General features: G+C 37.7%; 1 protein-coding gene across 7 annotated transcripts in view; it reads left to right on the forward strand.

The window, feature by feature from the left end:
- The window catches only part of odf2l.L (outer dense fiber of sperm tails 2-like L homeolog), a 40,122-nt gene that overhangs the window by 2,480 nt on the left and 9,856 nt on the right, over nt 1-27,786 (forward strand). For 3 of the 7 annotated variants that reach the window (XM_018256908.2, XM_041589401.1, XM_018256909.2), the window contains exons 3-14: nt 779-948; nt 2,579-2,708; nt 3,398-3,526; nt 4,221-4,295; nt 5,159-5,230; nt 7,446-7,562; nt 9,274-9,459; nt 11,001-11,110; nt 15,197-15,332; nt 16,187-16,297; nt 17,183-17,287; nt 19,234-19,392. In XM_018256908.2, coding sequence (XP_018112397.1) covers nt 779-948; nt 2,579-2,708; nt 3,398-3,526; nt 4,221-4,295; nt 5,159-5,230; nt 7,446-7,562; nt 9,274-9,459; nt 11,001-11,110; nt 15,197-15,332; nt 16,187-16,297; nt 17,183-17,287; nt 19,234-19,392 — 1,500 coding nt within the window. 7 annotated transcript variants of the gene reach the window in all.

Raw genomic sequence — 27,786 nt, forward strand, 5'->3', positions numbered from 1 at the left:
TAAGCACATTTTGCCAGTTTTATGTTGAGAAAACATTTACATTTCTTTTTACTGTCTGTGTTTTTATTATGTGAATTGCCCGCCATATGCAGGTTATGTACAAATTGTGGGAGTTGTTTCTAGCCTTCCTGTCTAAGGGGCAGATTTAAGAAGATGCACCTATCTATGTTTTGGCAAAAGAATGCAGAATAGATTGCAAGTCAGTTGCTTGGGTTTTAAAATCTCATTCAGCAGCAAAGCCAGAGCAGTTAATTGCTGAAAAAGCATGTGCTTTCTGGAACTCACACCCTGGTTCTGCAGTTGTTTGCCAGAACATGCCAAATTCAATTCTTGTCATTCCCCAAGTGTTTCAGAAATTATCATCCCAACAAGGCACCCATAAAGTTCTATTTAGGAAAAAATAATCATGACTATAGCTATCAGTCACATGACTGTAAGGTTTAAATTTATTTCAGCTGAACCAAATCCTGAATTCTGAGCACCCCTATCTGAACTCTGCAAGAGGTTTCTAATAAGGTGGTCATTGGTTCCAGATTGTGTTATTGGAGTTTTCGTTCCAACCCTGCCCTGTTCAGCAGTAGGTTTTGTAATGTGAATACTACAAAGTTTTAATTGTTAAACGCTAAGAAGAATTGAACTTAGATTCCCTTAATTGCTTTTGAAAAACAGGTATAGGACCTGTTATCCAGAATGCTTAGGTTCTGGGGTTTTGTGTGTTAGCATAATGACCTGTTGAGTGCTCTACAAATAAATGTATTTTCTTTGTTTTGTTTTTAAGTTTTCTGAACACATGGATGAACGATCCTCAGTTTTAACCCAGGATACACAAGAGTTTCTAACAGATCTGTTGAACAGGCAAAAAACAAGGTTAAATGAGCTGTCATCCCACCTTTCCAGTATGGCACACTCTGAAACATTTCTTTCAAGCTTAAAAAGTAGCATGCATTGGTAAGTGATATTTTAATTCCTGGTTATTCCCTGCCTCTTCTGTTGCAGTGATGTCAGAATTTCAACACTGGTACTTAAAGGAACAGTAACGTCAAAAAATAAAAGTGTTTTAAAGTAATAAAAATATAATGCAGTGTTGCCCTGCACTGGTAAAACTGGTGTGTTTGCTTAAGATACACTACTATAGTTTATATAAATAAGCTGCTGTGTAGCAATGGGGGCAGCCATTCAAAGGAGAAAAGGCTCAGGTTACACAGCAGATAAGCTCTGTCTGTCTAATTGTGTTATCTGTTATCCATTAGTTAACCTGTGCCATGTAGCCGTTTTTCAATTTCCGCCATTGCTACACAGCAGCTTGTTTATATGAACTATAGTTGTGTTTCTGAAGCAAACACATCAGTTTTACCAGTGCAGGGCAACACTACATGATATTTTCATTACTTTAAAACATTTTCATTTTTTGGTGTTACAGTTCCTTTAACTTAATTTGTCACAGGGGGTCAACATCTTGGAAAGTGTCTGCGACACTCACATGCTCAGTGGGCTCTGAGCAGCTGTTGAGACGCTATGCTTACTACACAGTAGCAGAGTTATATAAACTATAATAGTGTTTCTGGGTCAAACACCCCAGTTTTACCAGTGCAGGGTAACACTACATTCTATTTTAATTAATTTAAAACACTCACTTTTTGAGGTTAATGTTATTTTAAAGGAACAGTTCAGTATAAAAACAGGGTAAATAGAAAGGCTGTGCAAAATAAAGTTAAAAATAAAGTTTCTAATATAGTTAGACAAATATGGTATCTATAAAGACTGGAGTGAGTGGATGTATAACAGGACAGAACTTCCTGCTATTCAGTTCTCTAACTCTGAGTTAGTCAGCAACTTTAAGGGGGACCACATGGGACATAACTGTTCAGTGAGTTTGCAATTGATCCTTAGCATTCAGCTCAGATTCAAAAGCAAAGGGTTATGACCCATATGCCGCCCCCAAGTTACTGACTGGTAACCAATAAGAGAACTGCAAAGTAGTATTCTGGCTATTATGTTATACATCCAGTCACTCCAGCCTTTATACATTATATTTTTGGCTAACGAACTATATTGAAATTTTTTTTTATTTTGCACAGCCTATCTATTTACCCAGTTTTTATTTTTATACTGAACAATTCCTTTAATTACGGAATAGTTGGAAAATTAATAGATACATCTAAACCCCCTGGTAGAGTTTTAAAGAGTGGTTAACCACAAGGATTGATAGATCAATCTCAATGTTAAAAAGTAGGTGGAGTGGTGGCCAGATATTTTCTGCAACATGTTTTGCAAAGCATCTCCTGAATATCTGCAAACACACATACTTACCCTTCCTACTGTGTTTAAGTTACAGATTCCTGAAATACCTTCCAGGCACATATGCAGCTGTTTATTACCCTTGCGCCAAAGTTTAACCTTGTTCTGCCCTTCTTTATGTTAAAAAAATGAAAGAGAGTTGTTAAATTAACATGCTAATTATGTTTCTTCACACCTACTTATAGGAAACATTTACAAGAGACATTGATTATTGTGCAAAAATATTCTGCCTTATAAATAACTTGCATACTGTGTATAACAATTTGTGTCTTTTAAAAAGGCCAGTTGAAGAACTTACTTGTGATAAAGTTGTAACGTTACTGACAAAGCTCAAAGATACTGATGTAGCTGCTAATTCTGTTGAAACACTTATTGAGAAATTGAAGGATTCTTCAAGAGGTATACTGAGGGTAAGCAGATCTGGAATTGATTCTTGATTGGATCTGTATGTGTTTGGTGTGTGCTGTGATAGAGTGAAAGTGAGCCTGGAAAAAATAAAGTTTGAATATTCTGGCTTTGATTATAGTTTAGTAACTGACATTAAAGGGCACCTGTGTTGAGTTTGTATGTATAGTTATGTTCCTTTTGTTTGTCGATAAAGCGATACTGACATGGTCATACTAAAGTTAAGAACTGCAAGTGTGTCCGCTAAGCACAGCAGTTTTTGTTTTAAAGACATTTTACCTTCTGTTCCCCCAGCTCAGTTATGCAGTTCTTGGCCCAATAACCTCCCCAGTGCCACAGCTGCATTATTCTTCACAGGCTAATTCAAACATCATGCCACCCTCCACCCCACTATGAATGAGAAACATTGCACTAGTACTTTGTATACATCCCGTACAAGTACATAGATGGCAGTAACACATTAAGTCTGGGATGTAATTAACAGTTGTGAACACCCAGCTGATTGTACTAAATGTAAATGTGGGTTGGGTGATTTCACTATGTGCTTGCATTAATAAGTGGAGATTTTTATAATTAAAATTTTTGAACCTTTGAGAAAAGTGCTTTAGTCAGATATCTGCTGATAATAAAGAGAAGGCTTTGCACTTAATGCTAAACAGCTGCTTTGTGTTTTTGTGGTTTTACATTTTATTAGGCCGATAATGTTTCTAGCTTGGATGCTATCGACATTTCAAAGCAAAATGATCTGCTCTGGAAAGAACTTGAAACATTCAGACATATTAGGGGAATTCTTGAATCCTTTCTTCAGACACATTATTCTAAGGTAAGGCTTTCACTCACTCCAAATGGGTAATGAGTAGGGATGTATCAAATCCTTGTATTTTTTGCTGGATTTGGGTTCTGTTGAATTTTATGGGGCAGATTTATGAAACTTTGCCATCCATATTTAGGTCTTTCGATTGCAGATTGACTTGCTGAACTCGTACAACTTTTCTGCACTCAATTACTCGGCTTATTGGAGAATGATATCTGATAAAAATGAGTAAGATTTCCTTTTTTCCCACAAGCATGTTTTTGACAAAAAAATGCTTGCTGGGTTTTAGGTGGTGAGCTTTTGTATATTTGTCAAACATCCAATTGTGGTAAAAAAGTTGTTTTAGATTTCATTTTCCAGTAAGTCAGACTTATCTAGTGCAATAAAACTGAGTGAGTTCAGAAATTACGTGCTTATTCTGCAGTCCAAAGGCCCATCGATTGGGGAAGTTTGATACATCTTCCTGAATCTAAAATTTATCTAAACCCCTCCAAAGTTATGTGACTTTAAAACTTTAAACTTTAAACTCTGGAGAGCTGAATGTAACTCAAATACCCAGCCCAGGCTCCCAAGCAAGGGATGTTTGGGAATAGCATAAGATGTTTGTTCAGTTCTCTGTTAGTATTAATCCCAGGGAGCTGTGATATACACAGCTATGTATAGGTCTTTTACTTTATTTCTACTGAAAAATGTGTGTTTATAGTCTAGCAGATTAATTAATCAGGAGAGTGTGGAAGTTTTGATGGGACAACTGCTTGAACATGAAAAAGACAATTTAGTAAGTATGGAAACTCAATCTACTCTACTTGAAACTATCACATGCATTTTTACACTTATTGTTTGGAAAAAACATCCTGGTTAGGTTTAGAAAGAATAAAAATAGACCTTTCCAATGTAAGATATACAATGAAACCTTTAAAATCTTTGTTAAATTGTCTTAAAACCAAAAATGAGGCATTAACCCTCACGTAAGAAAGTATGGGCAGAAGTATGAGGAGTAATCTACATGTCTGTGGCTACAAACCCTTCAGATTACTTGCCATTGGGGATTTGCTTCTTGTGGCATACATTCAAATTATAGTTATCCCCTTGTGCTAAAACAGTCATTTTGCAGATGTCATTCTGCACAACATGTGTTGTTGGTGCTGTATAAATATAAAGGCATTATTTTCTTGAAGTGTTCTGGCTTTAAAACAGCATGGGCTTTTACATTATTTGTTTTCACACGTTTCAAAGTTCTAGTATAGGTATTTCAATAGCATATCTTATTAATAGCAATAGCTGAGCATACACAAATAGATCCACTCGTTTGGCAAGGTATTTTATATTCAAGTGAATGGGACATGGCAGGGCAGATTTCAGGCACTTCACCACCATAAAGTCCCCTATGTGGTTCCAGCCTTATATATAAAACTAAGCTCATGTTTTAGGTGAGAATAACTTCTGCTGTACTACACAATGAACTAGCAGATAAGTGATTACCAAATCAAATCTTAGCCTTTTATTAATAGGCCCTTATGTGTGCCACTGCCCAAATTACTTATTTCATAATTGTAGGAAATACAAAGTTTCTTTCAGTATAATGCTCTTAAATTGCAATATTGTTAATTTGCACTAACAATAATATCATAATCATTACAGAGACTAAGAGAACAAGTTGTAGAAAAAGAAACAAAGGTTGAGGATCTTTTGCACCTTATTCAGCAGGAGAAGGTATTTGTTTGGTATATGGCATTTTGTGTGTAAGACCTATCATTGTAAGAATGTGCCAGTGCATTATAATCTTAAATCAGGCATGTCCAAAGTGCGGCCCGGGGGCCAATTGTGGCCCATTTTCAAATTTACACCGGCCCTCAGCCTTCATCATGAAATTAATAATAATGAGGTCCCCCAGCACAATGCGATCAGGAATCCCATAGCAGTAATATTAGTCGTTCAACTATTCGAAGCTTCATGAAAGTCCGGATATTGTGCCCCCTACGTGGGAGTGCTTGACTCGCGATTGGGTCAAGCTCATATGTACAATGCACTTAAAAGCTTTTATATTGCTTTTATTCTCTGCTCTGGCCTTTCGGCCAGCAAGATCATTTTTATATTCAATATTCGGGCACGAATATAAAGCAGTTTTTATATGTGTGTCTTTACATGGATCTTTGTCACAGGCTCTGGTGGCACACAAAGTCCTTTTGGGCTCTGCCTCAGGCCATGGTGCCCTGGGGGAAGCTTCTGCAGGAACCCAGGGTAAAGGAACTCTCCCTAGCCGTGAGGCAAAGGAGAGTGTGAAGGCCCTTGCCCCCTGCCTGTGCCTTTTGTGCTGGGGGTCTGGGAATACGGGGCTCACCCTAGCTTAGGCGAAGGTGAGCCCAAAGACTTAACAATGGCGTCAGCATGCCCTTGTGGTAGGACTCCCTGAATGACACCCGCACTTGCACTTTGCACTGTGCACTTTGGGTGTATCAAAGGCACGATTCTGGGCTTTCAAAAAAACAAAAAAATAGTCTCCTTTAAAGGAATTGTTCAGTATAAAAATAAAAACTGGATAAATAGAAAGGCTGTGCAAAATAAAAAATGTTTCTAATATAGTTAGGCAAAAATGTCATGTATAAAGGCTGGAGTGACTGGCTGTCTAACATTACAGAACACTACGTCAATTGCAAACTCACTGAACAGTTATGTCCCATGTGGCCCCCCTTCAAGTCACTGACTAACTCAGAGTTCGAAAGCTGAAAAGCAGGAAGTTGGATTCTGGCTATTATATTGGACATCCAGCAACTCCAGCCTTTATACATTACATTTGTCACGTTCGGCACCCTAAATCCAGAACCAGTGCTAGGCTCCCTGATCTTGGCTCTTGCTTCTGCCTTTAACAGCCGCCTTTCACTTCGGGAGGAGCCTTCCACTAATTGGATGCCGCCAGGTCTTAAAAAGAGAGGAGCCAAGCAAAGGGTTCTGGATGAGCAAAGGTGCACGATCGTTTACCAAGGATATTGGATGGATGGCAACACAGCTCAGAAGACAGGTCCGATGGAAAAGCGTGGTCAGGCAGACTAGGCCAACACAAGCAGAGTTGAAGAATAATCAGACAGACCGGATCGGTGCAGGCAAAGTTCAAGGAATGGTCAGACAGGCTAGGATCAGGAGTGGAGAGCGTAGAATAGTCAGCAGGCAGGCAAGGATTAGATTGGAGTGTTCAGAATAGTCAGCAGGCAAGGGTCAATAACAGTCAGGGTCGGACTGGGGGGCCCGGGGCCCACCGGGTCTGCAGTCCAGGGCCCCCCTACAGGCCCCCCGTCCCCCTACTGTGTGTGCTGTGTGGCACCTCCTTGGCGTGAATGCGCACACGGCGCCCCATCCGTCCGCATGTGCACAAGGCGCCCCATCAGCGCGCATGCGCACACTGCTCTACGCGTCGCGAAGAAATTAGCAAGTATTTTGTGCCACTGTGCAATGACGTCAACACGCCGGTGAGTAAAACCAGGAAGTGCGTGCCGCACGCACCAGAGGAGAACCGGCACTGGAAGGAAAGGAACGCACGCGGCGGGCGTCCCACCAAGAAGCTGTCCCTACAACAATGAAGCATTCCTCAAAAGCCACCATGAGCTACTTGAAGAAATGCAAGCTGACAAGACTTGACCTCTCAGTTCCCTGACTTAAACGTCATTGAAAATCTGTGTGTAGATCTTAAACATGCAAAGACTGGCCTAGGAATTAGAAGTAATCTGCAATAAACAGTGGGCAAAAATCCATTCAACAAGAATCGACAAACTCTGGATACAAAAGGTGTTTACAAGCTGTGATCTGTGCCAAAGGGGTGTCACATTTTCTATGTTAAAAGTCTATTAAATAAACACAAGTTGGTCAGTATGAGAATGCATGGTTAAGTTACTGCTAATATATTTCAATTGCTCCTCATTTCTGTGCTTTGTAGGATACTGCTGTGAAATCCAACCAAGTTTCAAGATCTACCGAAGCTACCCATATTCGCCTCCAGAACCTAGTAAAAAGAAAAGAGACTGAGAATCAGCAGATGGTCACTCAAATACAGGTTGTTTTGTTTTATCCCTTTGTATTTCATATTGGTAATATTTCTATAACACGGCTACTGTTACATCTTCACAACCTTTATTTCATAGAAAACCCCTCTGTAAGAAAAAAAGTATGCTGTTTTCAGATGCAATGTTTTGGGACCTATTTATCAAAGTGTGAACAGAGAGTTTGCCTCACTAAGTAAATAGTGCTCTCTAGTGAGCTCTGCCAAACTGTCACCCCTTCCTCTAACTTAAACCATAAACTGCCAGTTCTGCTACTCACAGACAAGTTTAGCTTGAGAATTTATTTCTACTGAAGCGATACAACCCTAATTACTGCATTAGGGCAATTAAAGGTTCAGTCTTTTACTGGCATTGGCATCTATTAGACGTCTTTGTCACCACAACAAATCAAAGTAAAATGGCTGCTCTTTTAAAACTTCAGTACTACACAGCTACACTGATCCGGGCTAGTTTGCTAACTTAGGCTAAAATGCAGCAACCAATAAAAACTTTCCCTGTATTTCTTAACTTGTAGAAACAGACGAGTACTAATTTTGACTGCCATTGTTAATTGTACTGGTGCAGTTTTGCACCTATGTCTGTAAATAAGCCTTAACCTCTCTCATACTCCATCAAAGTACTCGAGCAGCAATTCAGAACTGGGCTGTGTCATTCAAGTTTGGTAATATAGAAGAGAAGTATATGTTTAAACCACATGACAGTGTCACAGTATACTGATGAATAGACTGTTACAGACTGTGAATAGTGAATGAATATTCACATTCATGCCTTTAAGAATACCAGTGTTAAAGGCATGAATGCTAATACTCATTCATAATTCATTAAAACTTGCTTTCAGTTCTGTGATCATTTACTAAAATCCAATTTTATCAAATTTTTTTAATTAAACAAAACTCAACCTATCCACGATTTTGCCTTATTACTGCATCCAGAATAGTACCCCGCTAAGCCGCCCCCGCAAACCTGCTTCACCTGACCCTCCGACACTGCTAAATGATCTTCTGAACCGTTTCAATGACGCTGGGCTAGGGGCGGTGCAATCTTTCCATAGGCTAATTACTAATGAAAACAGGACTTCAGCCAAGCTTCACTGAAGTAACCCAGAAGATCTGTTGGTGGTGTCAGCCGGTCTTCTGCACACAGGTTCGCGGGGGCTGGGGTTGGCTTTGCAGGGGGGCTTTGCGGGGAACTATTCCTTGTGCAGCATTTACTTGATACTGACACATTTCTTTGATTTTTATAGGAATGTGTCTGTATTGCTTTAAAATAACTCAAATATATCGGATCGGGGAAAAACTTGATAAAGATCGAGAACCTAAATCATACTATTTTTTCAGACTTTTCTCCCGAATAGCTTCATTTTTTTTCAGGGTTATTGACCGAAAACCCCAAAATTTTTGGATTATTGGGCTAAACCCTGCACAAATCATGATATCTTCAAATTGGAATAGGGACTTCTGCAACTACAAGACCTCGGCAGGTTTGCGATGGCGAATTTTCAGATTTTCAGATTTTTGCAGAATCGGGGTATAATAAATCTAAAAAAATTTTGCCGTAAAATTCAAGTTTTTGCCCCCAAAAAGACTGACCAGAAGGAAAAAAATGTAGTTTTAATAAATAATCTCTCAAATGTTAGGTTGACTGCAAAATATTGTTTTTTAAAAAAAAATATTAATCTTATTCTAGTGCTTTATGTTTGTTTAGAGTCTTGCAGCAGTCATTTCTGGTCGGAAACTGGAAATTGAAGACCTCAGACGTGAAATAACACATTTAAAAGAGAAGCAAACATTTGAGAAGGAAGGTTTAAAAAAGGCCTTCCGTGTACAAAAGCAAAAGGTGGACAATTTTCAGGATGTCATGGAAAATCTGAATACCCAAATTAAAAAGAAGGTAGGTAATATAATATAAAATTTTTTGCATAAGTTTAAATAAATGTACATATATTAAAGTACAAATTATGTGAAACAGTCTTACAGGTATTAATACTGTAGTTTTAACATCTTCCTAAGGGTAGTTGTACATGTAGAAAAGAATTATTAGGGAAGTTTTTTCCTGCATTATTGTTCTACAGTGGAATGACCCCACTGGCTTACTGTAGTTTTATGGTATATGTTTGTACAGGCTATGAGACCTAGGAATTTGTCTCTGCTATTAAGAGACTAATTTATGGCCCTGTTCATGCCCTCAATTACATTATACTGCTATTGTCATTTCATCCTTTCTTTTCTGTTTTTCATATCTCTCCCCCTTCCACTTTACTTTTCCTTTCTCTCATGATTGTTGTGGCTATTCACAATGACTCTACTTTGCCCCTTTCATCTGGTCCTATTGATAACATGCTCGAATGGAATCACAAGTGCACTGACAGGGTCCAGGCGTTATCGTTACATTCAGTAAAGGGGCAGTTGCAAGAAATTTAATGCCAGCCTGTATATTTTCACATCAGCATTTTAGTTTCATCTGGTCAGTGTTGGCTGCTTTATAATGTATGCCTATGTGTGGTGGACCCAGGGCAAATATCCAGATGGTAGGCCCTCAGCAGTGCCGTATGATTCAATTAGTAGACCTCGCAAATTAATTCCCCCCACCCCCCAAAATAACTGAGTGGTGATACTTTTCTAAAGATACTTTCCAATCATACACAATATTCAACCAATTTGGCCCACCTGCCAAAATTCCAGATACTGTATGATGTACATATTTCTAATATTTGTTTGGATTAAACCCTGAATGACGAGCACAGCAGGAAATTAAGAGAAGCTTCCTCAACTGCTGGTTTAGCATAAACTGCAAGATATGGTACATCAGCATATAAATGTTCAAGCATGCCTAATTAATGAACCAACTAATATCCAAAGGACATAGACACCATCCTGGATTATTGGGCCCCCATATACAAACCAGTGCATGACTTGCTTAACTCTGTTAATACACGCTCATGCGTCAGTATTGGTAATGCTGGAGTGAGTTAAATATATTCGGTTTAGGCCAGGAAATCAAGGTGAGTTAAGGAATAACCTCACTAATGGAAATTCCAAAGTACAGTTTTAGTAACATACTTTTATTTCTTATGACTTTTTTTACATTCTTTTTATTAATTTCTTGACCGTCAATTGGACTTTTAAACTTTTGTTTGTGGAGGAGAGAAGGGCACATCCTGAATAAAGAAGTTAAAAGAACAAAATGTGATCCATATGTATTAGGGCATGCTAGTAGCAAAAAATATCTGCTCTGTTTGGATTTGTTTTCCAAATTGTAGAAGACTGTTTCGGATCTGCTTTGTTTCTCTGTCTCTCTACATCCTAACTACAAAATATAATTGTATTCCTGGTTTCAGTGTGTACAGATTATGTAAAATTGTTAAATGAAATTTGCAAACATCCAATTTTTTATTGCTTCCTACATAAATAAACCATTTGTGGTCTGTGTAGGAAACCGAATTGTCTGAGGTGCATTCCTCTTGTAGCATCTGGAAGGATCATCATGACTCTGCAGTGGAAACAAAGACAAGGTTGGAGGTTCAACATGAATCTCTTACCAAGTAAGTGATCTTTCAGCACACCACACACTTAGCTTTGAAACCCCAGGTAGCCATTAATAATATGCACCATACATCCAGCCAATTTAGTTGTTAGCTACTGCTAACAACTAATGTTGCTCAAATCATCTTTTGCTGAAAAAAGTAACTTCCTGAAAGCAAAAGGATTTTAAAGTACTAACATTTTATGTTGAATAACAAGAATATACAGTCTGTTCAGAATCTGGGAAAGTATGTTATAGCTGCAAATAAGTAATACATGTTTCATTTTAAAAGGTACATTAAACCAGCACATGAAATCTCATTTCCTCTATTAACTGTCAAGACCTTTCCATTGCTAATGTGTTTCTCAGTGTATAGGAGCTTTGGTGTCTTAGCAAGTAGGCTAGAGGTGATAAAACTATGCGATAAGCAGAAATATCAAAAATTTCTTTCCTTACTATTAGGTCTTGTACAGACTGCCATCCCAGAGTTCTTTAAAAACATGTATCTATAAACCTGAGAAACAAGCTGCTGTAGAGGGATGAGCAGGGTTTTATTTAGGTTGGATGCTGCCCTAGGCAAGGGACCTTGGCTTGTCCCTTTCCTCAATAATTGCTTTTCCTGTACTTCAGCAGTTCCCATATGACAACCCATAGCAAGATTGGTTGCTATGGTTGCTACACATTTTGATTACTAACATCGCTAAATAAGGAAGGGCCTTATTTGTACAAAGCTTGTTGTCTCTTTTTTAGGCAAACTCTCTTCATTACAGCAGGGTAGTAAGGCTGAAAACAAACCAAAGATTTGTTTATAATTAAAAAAGAGAGATGATATAATACATAATAAATGTTGTATGATTATTATGTTGTAGAAAGATGTATATAGGTTTATACTGGTCCTTTATATTCAGTCTACCATTTATCTGCTCAAACTGCAATGGATAGGCTTTCCCCATAGGTGGCTAGTACTGGTGGAGACCCTTTTATTGAATGTGTGACTGACTTTACTTGTGGATGAGGGCAGTGCACCTATTGATGTAGGGGAAACCTGGAGGTATCCTCACCTCCTGCAGCGGCCAGCATCTGTACTTGTTCGTAAAGAATAGAGCACACTTGTCCTTTTGATAAAAATGTCAGAAACTTCCAACTGGAGACAATTTTGAGCTCAGCTGCATCTGATTCACATTAAATTGCACACATTTTAATGCATTTGCCATGAGCCCCTCCTCAAGCCATTATGCTGGAATTATGGGACAAAAAGCTGCATTGTAGGTAAAAACATGGAGATGTTCACTTGAAATTGCACTTTGCACACTGTATTGTGGTTGTAAATGAGCCCTTGTGTATAAGTATAGCCAGTAAATCTGTGGAAAATGATGGTTCATTACAAAGAGGGCTACCATTCACTGTAATGGGAAAATGACAGGTCTTGTCTCATAATTTAAGCCAAATGCCACTTCCTCATGTTCCATCTTTATATCAGTTCCTTAGCCTTTACCTTCTTTTATTCATTTGCCATCCTTAAAGGGGTTGTTCACCTTCCAACACTTTTTTCAGTTAAGTTGGTTTCAGATAGTTCACCAGAAATAACTACTTTTTTCAATTACTTTCTATTTTCTATGTGTTTCTAATATTCAAGTTTAAAGTATCAGTTTTCATCTTCTAAAGCAGCTCTGGGAGGGGGGATCGCCGACCCTGTAAACTGATCTAAATTGATACATTTAGGGGCAGATTTACGAAGGGTCGAATATCGAGGGTTAATTAACCCTCGATATTCGACTAGGAACTAAAATCGTTCGACTTCGAATATCGAAGTCGAACGATTTAGCGCTAATCCTACGATCGAACGATCGAAGGATTATTCGTTCGATCGAACGATTAAATCCTTCGAATCGAAGGATTTTAATACAACGATCGAAGGAATATCCTTCGATCAAAAAAACGCTGGCAAGCCTATGGGGACCTTCCCCATAGGCTAACATTGACTTCGGGTAGCTTTTAGCTGCCGAAGTAGGGGGTCGAAGTTTTTCTTAAAGAGACAGTACTTCGATTATCGAATGGTCGAATAGTCGAACGATTTTTAGTTCGAATCGTTCGATTCAAAGTCGAAGTAGTAGTCGAAGGTCGAAGTAGCCCATTCGATGGTCGAAGTAGCCAAAAAAACACTTCGAAATTCGAAGTTTTTTTAATTCGAATCCTTCACTCGAGCTTTGTAAATGTGCCCCTTAGTTTATTTGGGTTTCTCTGGGTTTCATTAAAGGCAGCTGTTATAATTGATACAATAGTTGCTAATATTCCAGAGATGCTGCTGAGAAATGTAACAACTAAATGCGGCAAAATTGTAAGTTTAGAGTCTGCACCTGAATTACTGAGCTGCCAGACTCAAACATCAGAAACAGGAACATTAAACTTCAAACTTAGATTTTGATGAACAATCTGAAAACAATTGAACTAAAAAAAGTGTTTGGAAGGTGAGCAACCCCTTTAACCTTCTATGCTGGGAGTCCATGGGGTGTGTTTCACAAAGGCACAAAAGAAAGTTAATCATATCCCCTAATATTACTCTCTTTATAGCAAATACACAATAATCAAGCCTATTAATGGTATCTTTTATCTCATGTTAAAGCTTATTTAAAAAGCTATGTGTGTCATTTCAGTTGGACTTTTATAAGAGCTTTTAGGACACATCTAAACACTTTAGCGTTTTCCAGCTGTTTTAAAAATATCTCTTTGAAGAACTGCTCTTTAATCCAGATCTCTATAGATAAACAGGAACATTCAGATGTATGTAGAAATTAAATCAAATTATTTATTTTCATTGTATTGTGCACTGGAGCAATTTATAACATCATTTCTTCCCCCTCTTCTTTAGTAAATACCATATACAATTTCACTTATACGTGGTACAGTCAAGGGGGTTCACCTAAAATATTTATATGATAGGAATTGTCACAGTGCTGGTGAAATATATCTCCATAAACTACCATTAATATATTTAACAAGCTTAGCCCACAGGTTTACAACAATTTTTTCAGATTAATGTGTGTGGTTAATTCCAATAACAAAGTTTTTTTGGCCAGGACCCTCCTTTACCTCTTGTTTCGGTTGTCTTTTGTATGTAATCTGTATGTTTCATGCATACATCTATATTATTTTGCACCGTGGAATATGTTGGCACTTTATAAATATATAATAATAATAACAAGTTGCATAAAGGGTTAAGACACAACAGGCAACTGTCCCCACTTAAAGCCATGATGTCTATTTTGTGCTGCTTCTCCCCCCATCTATTTTTAACCAAAAACAAAAATGGAGAGTGGCACAGGGTTATTTCTGGTTATTTTTAGATGGGTAAAAACTTGCTGGCCAGAACACCCACTCTGTGGGGCTCATTTATAAACAGTGGGCAAAATTGCACCTGGGCAGTAACCCATAGCAACCAAACGGTGATTAGGTTTTTTAAGCCAGCTGCAGGTTGAACACTGAAAGCAATCATCTGATTGGTTGCTATGAGTTACTGCCCAGGTGCAAATTGGCCCACTGTTTATAATTGAGCCCCTGTGTGCCTTATGATTCAGGCCATTATATTAACATGTGGAGGCTTATTTATTAAAGGTTGAAATGTAGTGGGTTTTAGAGGTTTTTGAAACCATGACTAAACTCACTATCTAACAACCACAAATGTCATGGAATTTATTCAAAAAGCCAAACTGAAAAAAGCACAAATGGGAAATGTTGCAGAAAAGTTTCGAAAACTGTGACGTTTTCATATTGTTGCACAAAAGCCTGCGTCCAAAATACCTGAAAACATCTTAAACTAAGAATCAAAGAAAGATCTTGTAAAAGGGACCTCTGCCATTGACTTTTACATGATTTCGACAGGTTTTAGCTGGAGTATTTTAGTATTTGGAATTGTTGGAAGTTTTATCGCATAATAAATCCCAAAAAATGTCTGACCTGAAAAATGTGCAGCTAAATAAATTGGCCCCTTAATTTTGGATATAGCAGTAAATCTCATTTGCTTCCTCGAGATCCTTTATTGACTTTATTTTTATTATTCATTTTTTTGTTTTTGACTCTGAAAATACTAATTGCATGTATCTTAAAGGCAGATATCAGACCATTTAAAACACATTAAAACAATGGACGAAGAAAGGGAACAGTCAAAAGAAGAAAACGCAGAGAAGATTTCCGCCATTATATTAGAGAATGCCCGTTTCAGTGAAGAAAATGTGAAACTAAAGGTAATGGCCTGTCATGCATTTATCATTATACTCTGCATTGATATCACTGTAGGATATATGATATATTTTTTAATATAACCCTTATTCCAGCTTGAATACAGATGTGAATATGTTCATAAAATAACAATAAACCGAGAGAAACATTTTATATTGTTATATATTGTTAAGTGGCCTATCAATAAAGAATCCTTGAAACTGGCAAATGCATATCCTGAAATATCTATTTGCCATTTTACATACTGAGCCCACATTTTGTGCTGTCCCATGTTTCACTTACTCTGAATGCCTGACTGGAAAAAAGCAGCGTCACAAGATAAAATACAGGTTCTAACTCTTAACAGAAAGAATTTTGAGTAAAAGACACACCTCTGTTTCTTTTTTTATTATTAATTATTTTCTTTTGAAGGTTATGTTTAGTTTCTTGTTTGCATGTCACTATATCGGGTTATAAGCGGAACTGGTTTCCCAAATCACTGTAAAAGCAAAAATCAGCGAGCTTTGACATTTATACAAAATAATGTTACATACTTACATATGTTAACTGTATGATGGTCAGAATCACTGTATGCATATACGACTATGTAACCTATTATTGACAAAACAATAAAAAATATATTGAGAAAAAAAAACAAAACACACCTGTCCATTGTTTAGGTTTACCTCAGTTTGGAAGTGAGCACGGTAGTTAATATTATTATTCATATTATTTAGATGTATTATTAATTTAGTACACAATAGGTCATTGTGTTTTTTGCATTTTTTTTCTTTCAAACTGGACATATGATACATGCTGCCATATTGTTATTTATTACTTTGTATGCACTTAGTTAACTGTAGTTCATCTCCCCACGCAGGCATCCATTGCTGCTCTAGAAAGTGAGACTGTGTTAGTCAACAGTGAATTGTTAGAGGTCCGAGAGAAAGCGAGCCAACAGAAACATTTTGCCGAACAATATGAAAATCAGGTAAATGAAAACAGCTGCTGCTGACTGAATAGAACAGGGTGAAAAGGAGAAGCAGGTTTAAAGACCATTAAGCACATACGTAATTAAATGTGCTGCAAATTAGTTTAGTTTCACATAAACATTTTAATATGTACAGTTTGGAAACGTTAAAAGGGAGTGAATATACTACAAATATTTATCCATGTGCTCACACTAGCCATGGGGGGGGGGACATAATTGTACTACAGAGAAAATCATGTGCATCATGGAGACTGGTGAGATTGCAAATTCATGTGCATGAGGATGTGAAGGGAATTCTGAATCACATTAACAATTTGGGCACTAAAATACAACTCATTTTATCATTCCTTAAACAAGTTTTCTGTATTGGCTGGTAACACTTGGATCAATTTTACATAAGAGATAATTACCAACGTATGCTGTTTGCAATCAAAACAAATATGTTAACTTAGAGCTTATGAACAAAGGTGCTTCCATGGTCACTGTCCTCAGCTCATTGTCAGCTTTAATGATGTTCCTGGGTTCCTCATAGGAACAGTAACACCAAAAAATTAAAGAGTTTTAAAGTAATTCAAATATAATGTACTGTTGCCCTGTGCTGGCAAATGAAACCCAGTTCCATACTGCTTTACAATTGTATGTATGCGCTCAGAATCTTCCATTATCTAAATGGACCCTTCCTCTGTGATGGACTATCATTTGTTACGGGTCACCTTCCTTATAATGTTATCTTTTTAGTTTTGGAGCATTTGGTTTAAGTTGATAGTTAACAACCTGTTGTCAGATTCTGTAATATTTACTGTATAATGTGGTGTTGAAATGAATTTCATAATACAGGTATTTTGGATATAATGAAAAGTGAGTGGGTTTTGTGTGTGTTTACAGGTGCAAAAGTTACAAGAAGAACTGAATAAACTTAAAGAAAAATTTAAAGATGTTCTCACAAAAAAGAAAGAAATCTTGGAAAATAAAGCCTCTGAAAATAAGAAGGTACATGGCAGTGATACTATGGCCAATGTAACACGTTAAAGGAGTTTTGCGCCATGATCATGCTTTTGCAGGTCCACAGAGATCAATGCATGGGGTAAACTACCCTTTGGTAATATCAGGGATGTATTTATGAATGGGAGGCAAGATATTATTTTTTCATTCCTCCCTCTCCACACATCCTTTCTTTTTACCCCAGGGAGGCGGTACATAAAGTATGTGGGGGGAGGGGGAAATTGTACAGCATATTTAAATATCAAAAAGTACAACATCGTTATACAGGGTTGCAAGTCACTTCAACAGAGAAAGGGAAGCAAGACTTAAAATATCAGCTCTGGTATAGACAACACATGAGAAATAAGTTTCCATTTTGCTCAATTGCATTAAGTACAAAGCTCCCATTCCCCCCATCTATGAAATTGTATATGTCAGAGTAAAGGCTTAGGGGGTAATTTACAACAAGCCGGGGAAAGAAGTGCACTGTGCCCAATTTTATCAATTTGCACACTGCGTTAAGATGTCATAAATGACCCCTTTAGTGTATTTCATTGAAATCAAGGGGGACGCATTTTTTTAAATCGCGTGGCCCCCACCATATTTACACAATACATTTACTGTTAGTGTTTTTACTAGGGCTTATATGTACATGTTCATATAATATAAACATGTTCATTTACACACTAGCATGTATATTTGTGTTTCTATAAATGGATGCAAGCTATCTTTCTGGTTGCTCTACTGTGTATATTTCAACTTATCTAAACAATCAAAATGAACCTTGCTTTTTATAAATAGTATATTCACATATGATAATGTATATGCCACCTGGAAGGATATTTTGGAATTTTGTACAGTTTTTCTTTATGAATATAACAGTGGTACCCCAATTTGAGAAATTATAAATTCAGAATTATTGCTTAGTATTATGGCTTCAATACAGTCAGGGTAGGGTTCTACAGATGGTATGAAATAGCCAAATTATAAATATAGAAGATTTAAGAATGATACTACTGCAAAACTGCTTTTTGCATGGTTACGTGTGGCTATCTTTTATTGATTTTATGTGACATAGGATATACAACATTTTTTTTTTTTTTTTTATGTGGAAGTGGCATCAAAATCCAAACTTTAGATAAACATGCCGTAGAATGTAATCTGATTTCATTACAAAAGGTACTTCTAATAACATTTTTTTGAATATATGACACATTCTTGCGCTCGCATGATTTCAATTGATTGTGCACTTAAATCCTTTAAATTGTTTATGGGGCGGTGCCATATTATCTGGAATCTTCCCATTGCCCATTAAAGGGGGGGTTCACCTTTAAAGTAACTTTTATTATGTTATAGAACGGCCAATTCTAAGCAACTTTTCAATTGGTTTTCATTATTTATTTTTTATAGTTTTATAGTTATTTGTACTTTTCTTCTGATTCTTTGCAGCTTTCAAATGGGCGTCGCTGTCCCCTTCTGAAAAACAAATGCTCTGTAAGGCTACAAATGTATTGTTACTGCTACTTTTTATTACCAATCCTTCTATTCAGACCCTCTCCTATTCATATTCCAGTCTCTTATTCAAAATAATGCATGGTTGCTAGGGTAATTTGTGCCATAGTTACCAGATTTGCTAAAAATGCAAATTGAAGAGCTGCTGAATAAAAAGCTAAATAACTAAAAAAACCTTCAATAAATACAAAATAAAACAAATTGCAAATTATCTCAGAATATCACTCTCTACATCATACTAAAAGTTATCTCAAAGGTGAACAACCCCTTTTAAGGCAGTTTCCTGAAAGTAATGGTCAAGTGATTATTGCAGGCAGGGTGAGAAGAGCACACATCATTCTCCATTCAGATCGTTTGAATTCTAGGGTATTAATCAGGAGAAAGGATGAGGATCCATTATAAACCATGCCTTTGCCTGTATTCTTTTCAATATTATTAAACAGGTGAGAAAACAACTGGATGCTGACTTAGCCAAACTTGAACATGTTCCTGGCATGTTAAAATCAGCGGATCAGATGTTGCAAGAGTGCCAGGACAGCCTCCTGGTGAGCAAAGGGAAATGCGCTGAACAATCTGAAACCATTAAAGAGCTTCAGATTCAGGTGCTCTAACTATACTTTTTTTTTTTTTTTTGCAAAACCATGTTACACCAGAAGATGGCGCTCATGTACTCTTCATATCAAAGTCATGTTATGTATGTGGAAGGGTTCAATGATTATTTTTGAATTCCTATACTGCACAAAGAGGATTAAGTGCTTTCCTCAAGGCCCCAGTGGATTGAGGCTACAATGGAATCCCAAAATCACTTTTTCATAATCCTGCAAATTAACTCTTTACCTCCCCCTTTCCAGTGTGTGCAGGCTGAGCAGTATAGCAGTTTTAGTTTGTGAAAGCTAAAATCACAGGAGCTTTAAACTGAATTTATTAATTTATAATACATTGGTATAAAATACTAGAGCAAAATATGTACCTTGTGAAAAAAAAAATCTTAGTCTCTGATAACTGGGGACTGTCATATTGCTTGTCACCCCACAGTAACTCTAGTCACCTTCTACCTCAGGCTGTTGCTGCTTTTCACCTAAAAACACACTAGCTTGGGATACTGTTTGTTGAGCCTTGTGCCGGCTTCCCCCCCCCCCCCCCGGTCTTCCATGCATCTCCATTAGGCTTGGGTGAATGCATATGCAGTACAGAAGATTCCTGTATTGTGCATGCACCCTACTAGATATGATGCAGGGGACACCTGGAAGGTCCAAAAAAATGGTGGCACGATGCTTAGCAAATTCTACTCAGGTCAGTGCGTTTTTTTAAGACTAACAACACCAGCCCAGAGTAGGAGGTAAGCAACTGGAATCACATGGTGGTGATTATCAACTAGGCATCTCCTGTGATTTTACCTTTCCATTTAGTGGCTATTCTCTATGTAGAGGCAATTTCATTGTATAAATTGGCACCGTGGCGACCCACCAGCATGGTGACCTGTTTTTTGCCCCAAACCAAAGGTTAAGAATATATGTTGTAGAGAGATTTTCATTGTGTGCTCTACTTAGGGAAACTTTTGCAAAAATCTGATTTGATTTGATTCTAACAGCTGTAAACTGAACCATTGCTATGTTAGGCGGCACCTTACTCTATAAGCGATGTTGCAATTACATCACTTTTTAGTGGTTTTGGAGATAATTGCTATTTTAGACTGTTCGTACCAGGCATTTGCCTCAACAGCTTTATCAGAATGTTCCAGATAACAAAATACATGGGTTTTAACTGTTTCCAGACATTTCATAGCACCATGTAATGCTACTTAGTACAATGGGTACCAGCTGTATTGTCCCATTAAAAAATTAACCAATAATGAAAATCCATAAATCTCATGAAAAACCTATAGAAGGGTTGGTAAAAACCCAATCCATTTCTACATCTGATGGCCTGTTTGTTGTGAAATGTAATTAGTTCCTCATCTACACATACTAAAATGAATTATTGCCAGTTGATCTATTCACACAAGCGAGGGTCTTCCGTTTCCATCTGCAGTCATGCCAAACATTAATTAGTAACATGACAGAGTTTGCCTATTTCTTTTTAAGAGGGGGTTTTTTTTCTAAGCAATCCACTGAGGAGTTTGAATATGAAGCTTCTTGAAACGGTCACGTTTTTTTTTTTTTTTGTCTGATTCTCAAACGCACAAAAGCTTGTAAACCTTCCATTAGTGACCTGTGTGCCATATGATTCCAGTGAAGCCCTAATCAAGATTTTCAAACATCCTCTAGCTCAAGGCATGTACAAGTTAAATGCATGGTTTATTAAGTCATCCTCTGAACTTTTACTGATGTGGCAATTGCAGAATTCCTTTTAAGAATAGTTTTGGCAGGACTCATAATGTACGTCTATAACAAACAGGGAAACGCTTCTAGGGGGAAAGCCTTCACTCACACTTTCTCTGGGTCAAGGAGAAGAAAATATAAAGCAGGGGGTTAGGGCAAGATTAGGCGATTACATTGATTCATTATAGTCTTCATGTTCAATTCACCTTCACGGAACTGTTGTGTAAATCAGGTATATGTGCTCAGAACTATTTATATTCAGCACACTGGTAACAAGCAGTCAGTTCATATTACTGAAATGCAAAGCCTTAAAGGAAAACTATACCCTCAAAATAAACACTTAAAGGGATCCTGTCATCGGAAAACAGGTTTTTTTCAAAACGCATTAGTTAATAGTGCTACTCCAGCAGAATTCTGCAATGAAATCCATTTCTCAAAAGAGCAAACAGATTTTTTTATATTCAATTTTGAAATCTGACATTTTGTCAATTTCCCAGCTGCCCCTGGTCATGTGACTTGTGCCTGCACTTAAGGATGGAAATGCTTTCTGGCAGGCTGCTGTTTTTCCTTCTCAATGTAACTGAATGTGTCTCAGTGGGACATGGGTTTGTACTATTGAGTGCTGTTCTTAGATCTACCAGGCATCTGTTATCTTGTGTTAGGGAGCTGTTATCTGGTTACCTTCCCATTGTTCTTTTGTTTGGCTGCTGGGGGGAAAAGGGAGGGGGGTGATATCACTCCAACTTGCAGTACAGCAGTAAAGAGTGATTGAAGTTTATCAGTTCACAAGTCACATGACTGGGGGCAGCTGGAAAATTGACAATATGTCTAGCCCCATGTCAGATTTCAAAATTGAATATAAAAAAAATCTGTTTGCTCTTTTGAGAAATGGATTTCAGTGCAGAATTCTGCCGGAGCAGCACTATTAACTGATTAATTTTTCCCATGACAGTATCCCTTTAAGCAACAGTTTATATCAAATTAAGTGGCATATGAAAGAGTCTTACCAAACTTGTAAATATTGCCCTTTTACATTTCTTACCTTGAACCCCCATTTTGTGATGGTCTGTGTGCTGTCTCAGAGATCACATGACCAGAAATACTACAACTCTAACTGTAACAGGAAGAAGTGTGCAAGTAAAAGACAGAACTCTGTCTGTTAATTGGCTCATGTGACCTAACATGTATGATTTGTTTGGTATGTTTGTGTGCACCGTGAATCGTAGGATACCAGGGGATGGCCCTTATTTTTAAAATGGCAATTTTCTATTTAGGATTACCCAATGTTGCATGCTACTTAAAAAATATATTATTGTGAAAAGGGTTATTTACATGAAGCAGGGTTTTACACGTGAGCTGTTTAATGCAAAATATTTTTTATAGAGACCTACATTGTTCGGGGGTATAGTTTTCCTTTAAGTATTTGAAGCCACTTTTTGTTTTGTATTTAAAGCAGATAAACATTTTGGGCCACATGCACTTATTTTGGCAAAAAAATTAATAAAAGGAAATGTTCATCTATGGGAAGCACCGATTGTAAAATCAGGGTTCTCTTGCTCATACTATTTGATTCACATGAGATTATGGTTCTTGACTCTGCAGAATTATTACCAGGTAATATTCTTGAACAGAAATTATATTCAAAAGGAAATCAACAGGTCCCAGTCCTATTTGCTGTTTGTCATATGTTGTCAGTAAGTAACTTGGATGTTGCCACAAGAGAGGTCTTGGATTTGATTCTGCCCAGGCATTGATCTGAATGTATATGTTCTCTCTGTCTGCTTGGGTTTCCTCCCACACTATAAAATATATGGGCAGGTGGATTTGGCTACTGAAGACATGAACTGCATGTGTTGTGTGAATGTTATTGGTGGTTGTACAGTAACTTGTGCTGACTGATTGGCCTAATGAATGAAAGTGAAGAGGAGTCGACCTCCAAAAATATTCCATCAGGTCATATACAACTCGATGCTCAAGGATCACAGGATTCTGTCAAAATGCCACCCCCCATATGTCCAAGTGTTCATGCAGTATGGGCCAAATCTGTGCATGTATGGCCAGCTGTAAGCTTTACTGTTAAAAGGACTGATATGGATAATGAATAGTCTCTGTAAAGCACTGTTTACTGTCAGAACCCCCATTTTACATTTTTCAGGGGACCAGGAAAAAACATATATATGAAATATATATGCGCCATGGATGGGAATTGACGCATATTCAATGGAAAGAACACATAAAGGAGTGATTAGCATGATTTAACCATGTTTTCTAAAAGAAGGATTATTCCCTATTTTATTTATCTAAGGCAATGCTTTGTGTAGTAGGAGACACGGCTATATGTTCATTGTTCAGAAGGCTACGTTGTATTTATGCTACAGTAAAGGGCTTTTTGTTGTCTTCTCAACTTAAGCTTAGTCCTCTGTTTATATATTGAAAACACAAACCCAGAAACTTTACAGTTCCTTTAACTCTTTTCAGACTGGTGTGTAATTGGAGAAAGCTTGTTAAAAACAAATAGTTGAAACAAGTGCCATACCCTTGCAGAAGACAAGTAGTCGGTGTTAGTCGTGTTGGTTAATCAGAGAACTAGGTAAATCAGAAACAGGGTTCATCCATGGTCTTCTCTTCTCTCCAGGTATCTGGAGCTCATCTTTTAAATTGTAAGCTGTATTGAGCAGGATCCTCATTTCCCCATGTATTGGTCAGTATTTATATGTTTACACCTCTCTGTTGAACAGTGTTGTAGAATATGCTGCCTTATAAATAGTTGCTAAGAATACTAAAATAAAAATAGTATTAATATCTACCAGCAGAAAACTCTGGAGACCCCATCAACCTACTATTATAGCAGCTAATCAGTTTGCCAGTGACCACCATTTTGTCCCCCTTAGCCACAATTTGTTTTGTAGGGACAAATAAATAGCAGATTCATTTAGAAATATATACAATATGTATGTGTGTGTGTGTGTGGGGGGGGGGGGTACTCTGGCAATGATAAGAGCAACTGTATCTTGATCGCTGTCTTTTTCACATAACACCATCATATTGGCTGCTGTAGCAGAACCTTAAAATATCTAACAGTTCAACCATTTAAGGTTATTTAATATAAATCATTGCTTCTTTCATCTGTTATGAATGAACCGATGTTTATTTTAACGTATTCTCTTTATCCTCAATTGCTTTGCTTATCCTCATTGTTAGGCGTTCCTTCTTGTCACCTTTTATTATAAATAAACTATTCTATTTTAGAAATTTCCATAAATATATTCAATTTCCATAAATATATTCAAATCATTAGATGAAAATCTGTACATTATTATCCAACACAGAAGTTTTATTGCAATTATGTGTTTACGAATAAGTCATTAATTATAGGGAATGGAATTGAAAACAGACACAGGAATACTCCTGAGGCAGTAGGCCCGGCACATAAAGGCAGAGACATACGGTCAGATTCGGGAAGATTAGTTGCCCGGCGACAAATCTCCTTTTCTTCGGGGCGACTAATCTCCCCAAACTGGCTAGAATTAAAATCGCCAGTGGGATGGCAATTGGTGCGCCTTTCTTTTTCCGAAGTTGCCTCACGAGAAAACTTCGAGCGACTTTGGAAAACGAAGTGCTCTGAGTGCCATCCCGCTAGCGATTTTCATTGTAGCCTGTGGGAAGGTAGTTTGGGGAGATTAGTCGCCCCGAAGAAGAGGAGATTTGTCGCCGGACTAATCTCCCCGAATCTGACTGTGTGTCTCTGCCCTAAGGGTGATTTCAGTTGCTGTGATTAATGGAGATTTTGTGCACTCTTTAAGTATTCAAGGGAGATAACAATATTGTTGCTGTAATTGTTTTAGTTAGCACAGCAAGTGTCTCGACTGAAAGGCAAGATAATGGAGATTCATGGAAACAGTTGATTCAGTTGCATATTATGTAGTACAGGTATGGGACCTGTTATCCAGAATGCGTGGAACATGGGGTCTTCTGGATAATGGATCTTTCTGTAATTTGGATCTACATACCTTAAGTCTACTAGAAAATCCTTTAAACATTAAATAAACCCAATAGGCTCCAATAAGGATGAATTATATCTTAGTTTGGATCAAGTACAAGGTACTGTTTTATTATAACAGAGAAAAGGAAATCTTTTTGTAAAATTTGGATTATTTGGATAAAATGGAGTCTATGGGAGACGGCCATACATAATTCGGAGCTTTCTGGTTAACGGATTTCCGGTTAACGGATCCCATACCTGTATTGACAAATGTTGTAATTCACCTGTTACTTAGCACATGGGCCAAGTGGAGGCAGAAAAACAACCCTTCTTCTCAGATCTGCTTTCTGGTGTGTCTGCACACTGCTTTGGCATGGGTGCAGATATATGGAGTGGATCCCGGCATGAAAATGTATACAAATATGTTAAAAACAATATTCTAGAAGCAACTGATTTATATTGGTGTATTTAAACTTCAAATTAGATATGAGTCTGACCAATATTGCTTCTAAGTATAAATCTCTACAAAGCATACAAGTGTTGAAACCTGCAGAAACCATACACTTTCTTTCATTTGTGTACAGTAGCTTGTAATGAAAAATCAATACCAAAGACTTCATAATTGGTAATTTTAGGAACCTATATAAAATACACAGGATATAGCTAAAACTATGTATGAACTATAAAGTTCAGTGAAGGTGGAATAATTTTCTGATCCTGTTTTTGTGGTTGGAGCAAGGACCCCTGGTACAAGTGTACGTGAACCTTAATGTTACATCTCACATCTGGCATGCCTACATTGCAGAATAGTTTGGGGAAGGCTCTTTCCAGTTTGACCACAATAATGCCCCATGCAAAAAGGAAGAATGGGTTCGCTGCGCAGGGAGTGGGAGAACCTGACTGCACAGCCCTGACCTCAACCTAATAGAACCCCTGTGGAATGAACTGGAACCCTGGCTGTGAGCCAGGCTTCAACCCCAACATCACTGCTTAGCCTCACTAATGCAATTGTGGCTGAATTTGTTAGGCACCACCCCAGTAATTATATATCAGACCCTATGCCACAGCTCCTATTTGTAGGGATGTAATAAATTAAAACAGGTGCAAAATTAAAGGACAAGGAAAGGGAAATGCACTGGGTGGTGCCAATGTGTTAGACCCCCCAAGTTTATCACTGCTAACCTTCCTAGGACAGTGTTTCTGTGTGCTGAAAAGTGCACTAGCTTAGTGTGCTGCTCCTGCTGCGCCACTATCTTGCCCAATGCCCCAGAGATCCTTTGCACTCTCTGGCTAGAGTCCATGCACACTAATTTGCATCTTTAAAGTTTAGGTCTGATCTTTACTGTGCATGTGTAGTATCCAGGATCCCAGTCCAGGATTGCTGGGGCATTGGCGGACTTGTATACCACAATAGGGAATCTAAAGTAATTGAGGATGTTAACTGAGTGATTTCTAACACATTGCATATGTAATATGCATGTACATTACATACATGTAATATGGCATACTTACTGATGATTGCTCACATTTTAACTTTTAAGATACACTTAAAGTTCATTATTTTTGTGCAGTTATGACTTTTACTCTAAGAAATTAACATTTTTCCCAATAACAGACTTGCAAAACAAATGCAAAAAATAGCTATATGTGAAAAGCAAATATCTTTTGCAAAGAGAGATTTTCATTATATATGTTTACTCAAGTACTCTTATTACATTCTCCCCAATATTTAGCCAGTTTAAGGAGCATAGGGAGGGCAGATTATGACACACACACAGGGAGCATAGGGAAGACAGAACAGAGCAGGAGATAAGGAAACCTATCAGGACCACTTTAAGATGTACTACATACAGTGACACAGTGCTGGTGCCCCCCAGCAGTTTGTATGAGGGGAGAACAGGTGAACAATGTGGGCAGTTTCAGTCTGGGTCTCGGGTGTGAACAGTACAGGGATTTAGGATTTGAACAATAGAGGTGTCACAAGTGTGAACAATGCAGGGGGATTATGTGTGTGAATAATACAGGGGATTACAGTCTGAATTTGATTAAACAATGCAGGGACCAGTTAATCTCTTTAGTGATACAGTTTAAAATTTACACATGGTAAACAGACACAGCAGGCAGACTTTCATATGGGGGCCACATGGGGGGGGGGGTCGCAAGTTGGACAGCGCTGCTTTAGATTGTTGCATATGCAGGGAAGAGTGAGGAATTCACAAAATATGGAAGTCCCTTAATACATTTTCTAACATTGTAGGATATTTATAGATACTTTTCTAACGCTACCTTCTTTCAAAAGAGGGGCCCCTGGAAATTGACTATTGCTGCATTCCATTTACAACATGCACTACCACACAAACTTCCTCCTATGGTATCCCTATTAATGCAAGTGCCCCGAGATGCAATCACCTTTGCCAACATTAGGGGCCCCTGGCATGTATAACCATTGAAAGCCTAAACCCAAAAATCTATGTGTCATAAGATGTAATGTAATATATAAGTTGTAATTTACTTTGCAGTGCTCTATATTTGACTATCATACAATGCCTACATACCAGACAGCAGGCAGGTGGAAGATCAGCAGCTTCTGTGTCTGTTTGCCGTTTGCCCTGGCCACAGAACAGCACCTTTAACTCAGTTTCACACCTATTCTAAGATTGGTGCTTAGATGGGCTTCTAATTGTTTCTATTAT

This window comes from Xenopus laevis, chromosome 4L (assembly GCF_017654675.1).
Source record: "Xenopus laevis strain J_2021 chromosome 4L, Xenopus_laevis_v10.1, whole genome shotgun sequence".
Taxonomy (NCBI): domain Eukaryota; kingdom Metazoa; phylum Chordata; class Amphibia; order Anura; family Pipidae; genus Xenopus; species Xenopus laevis.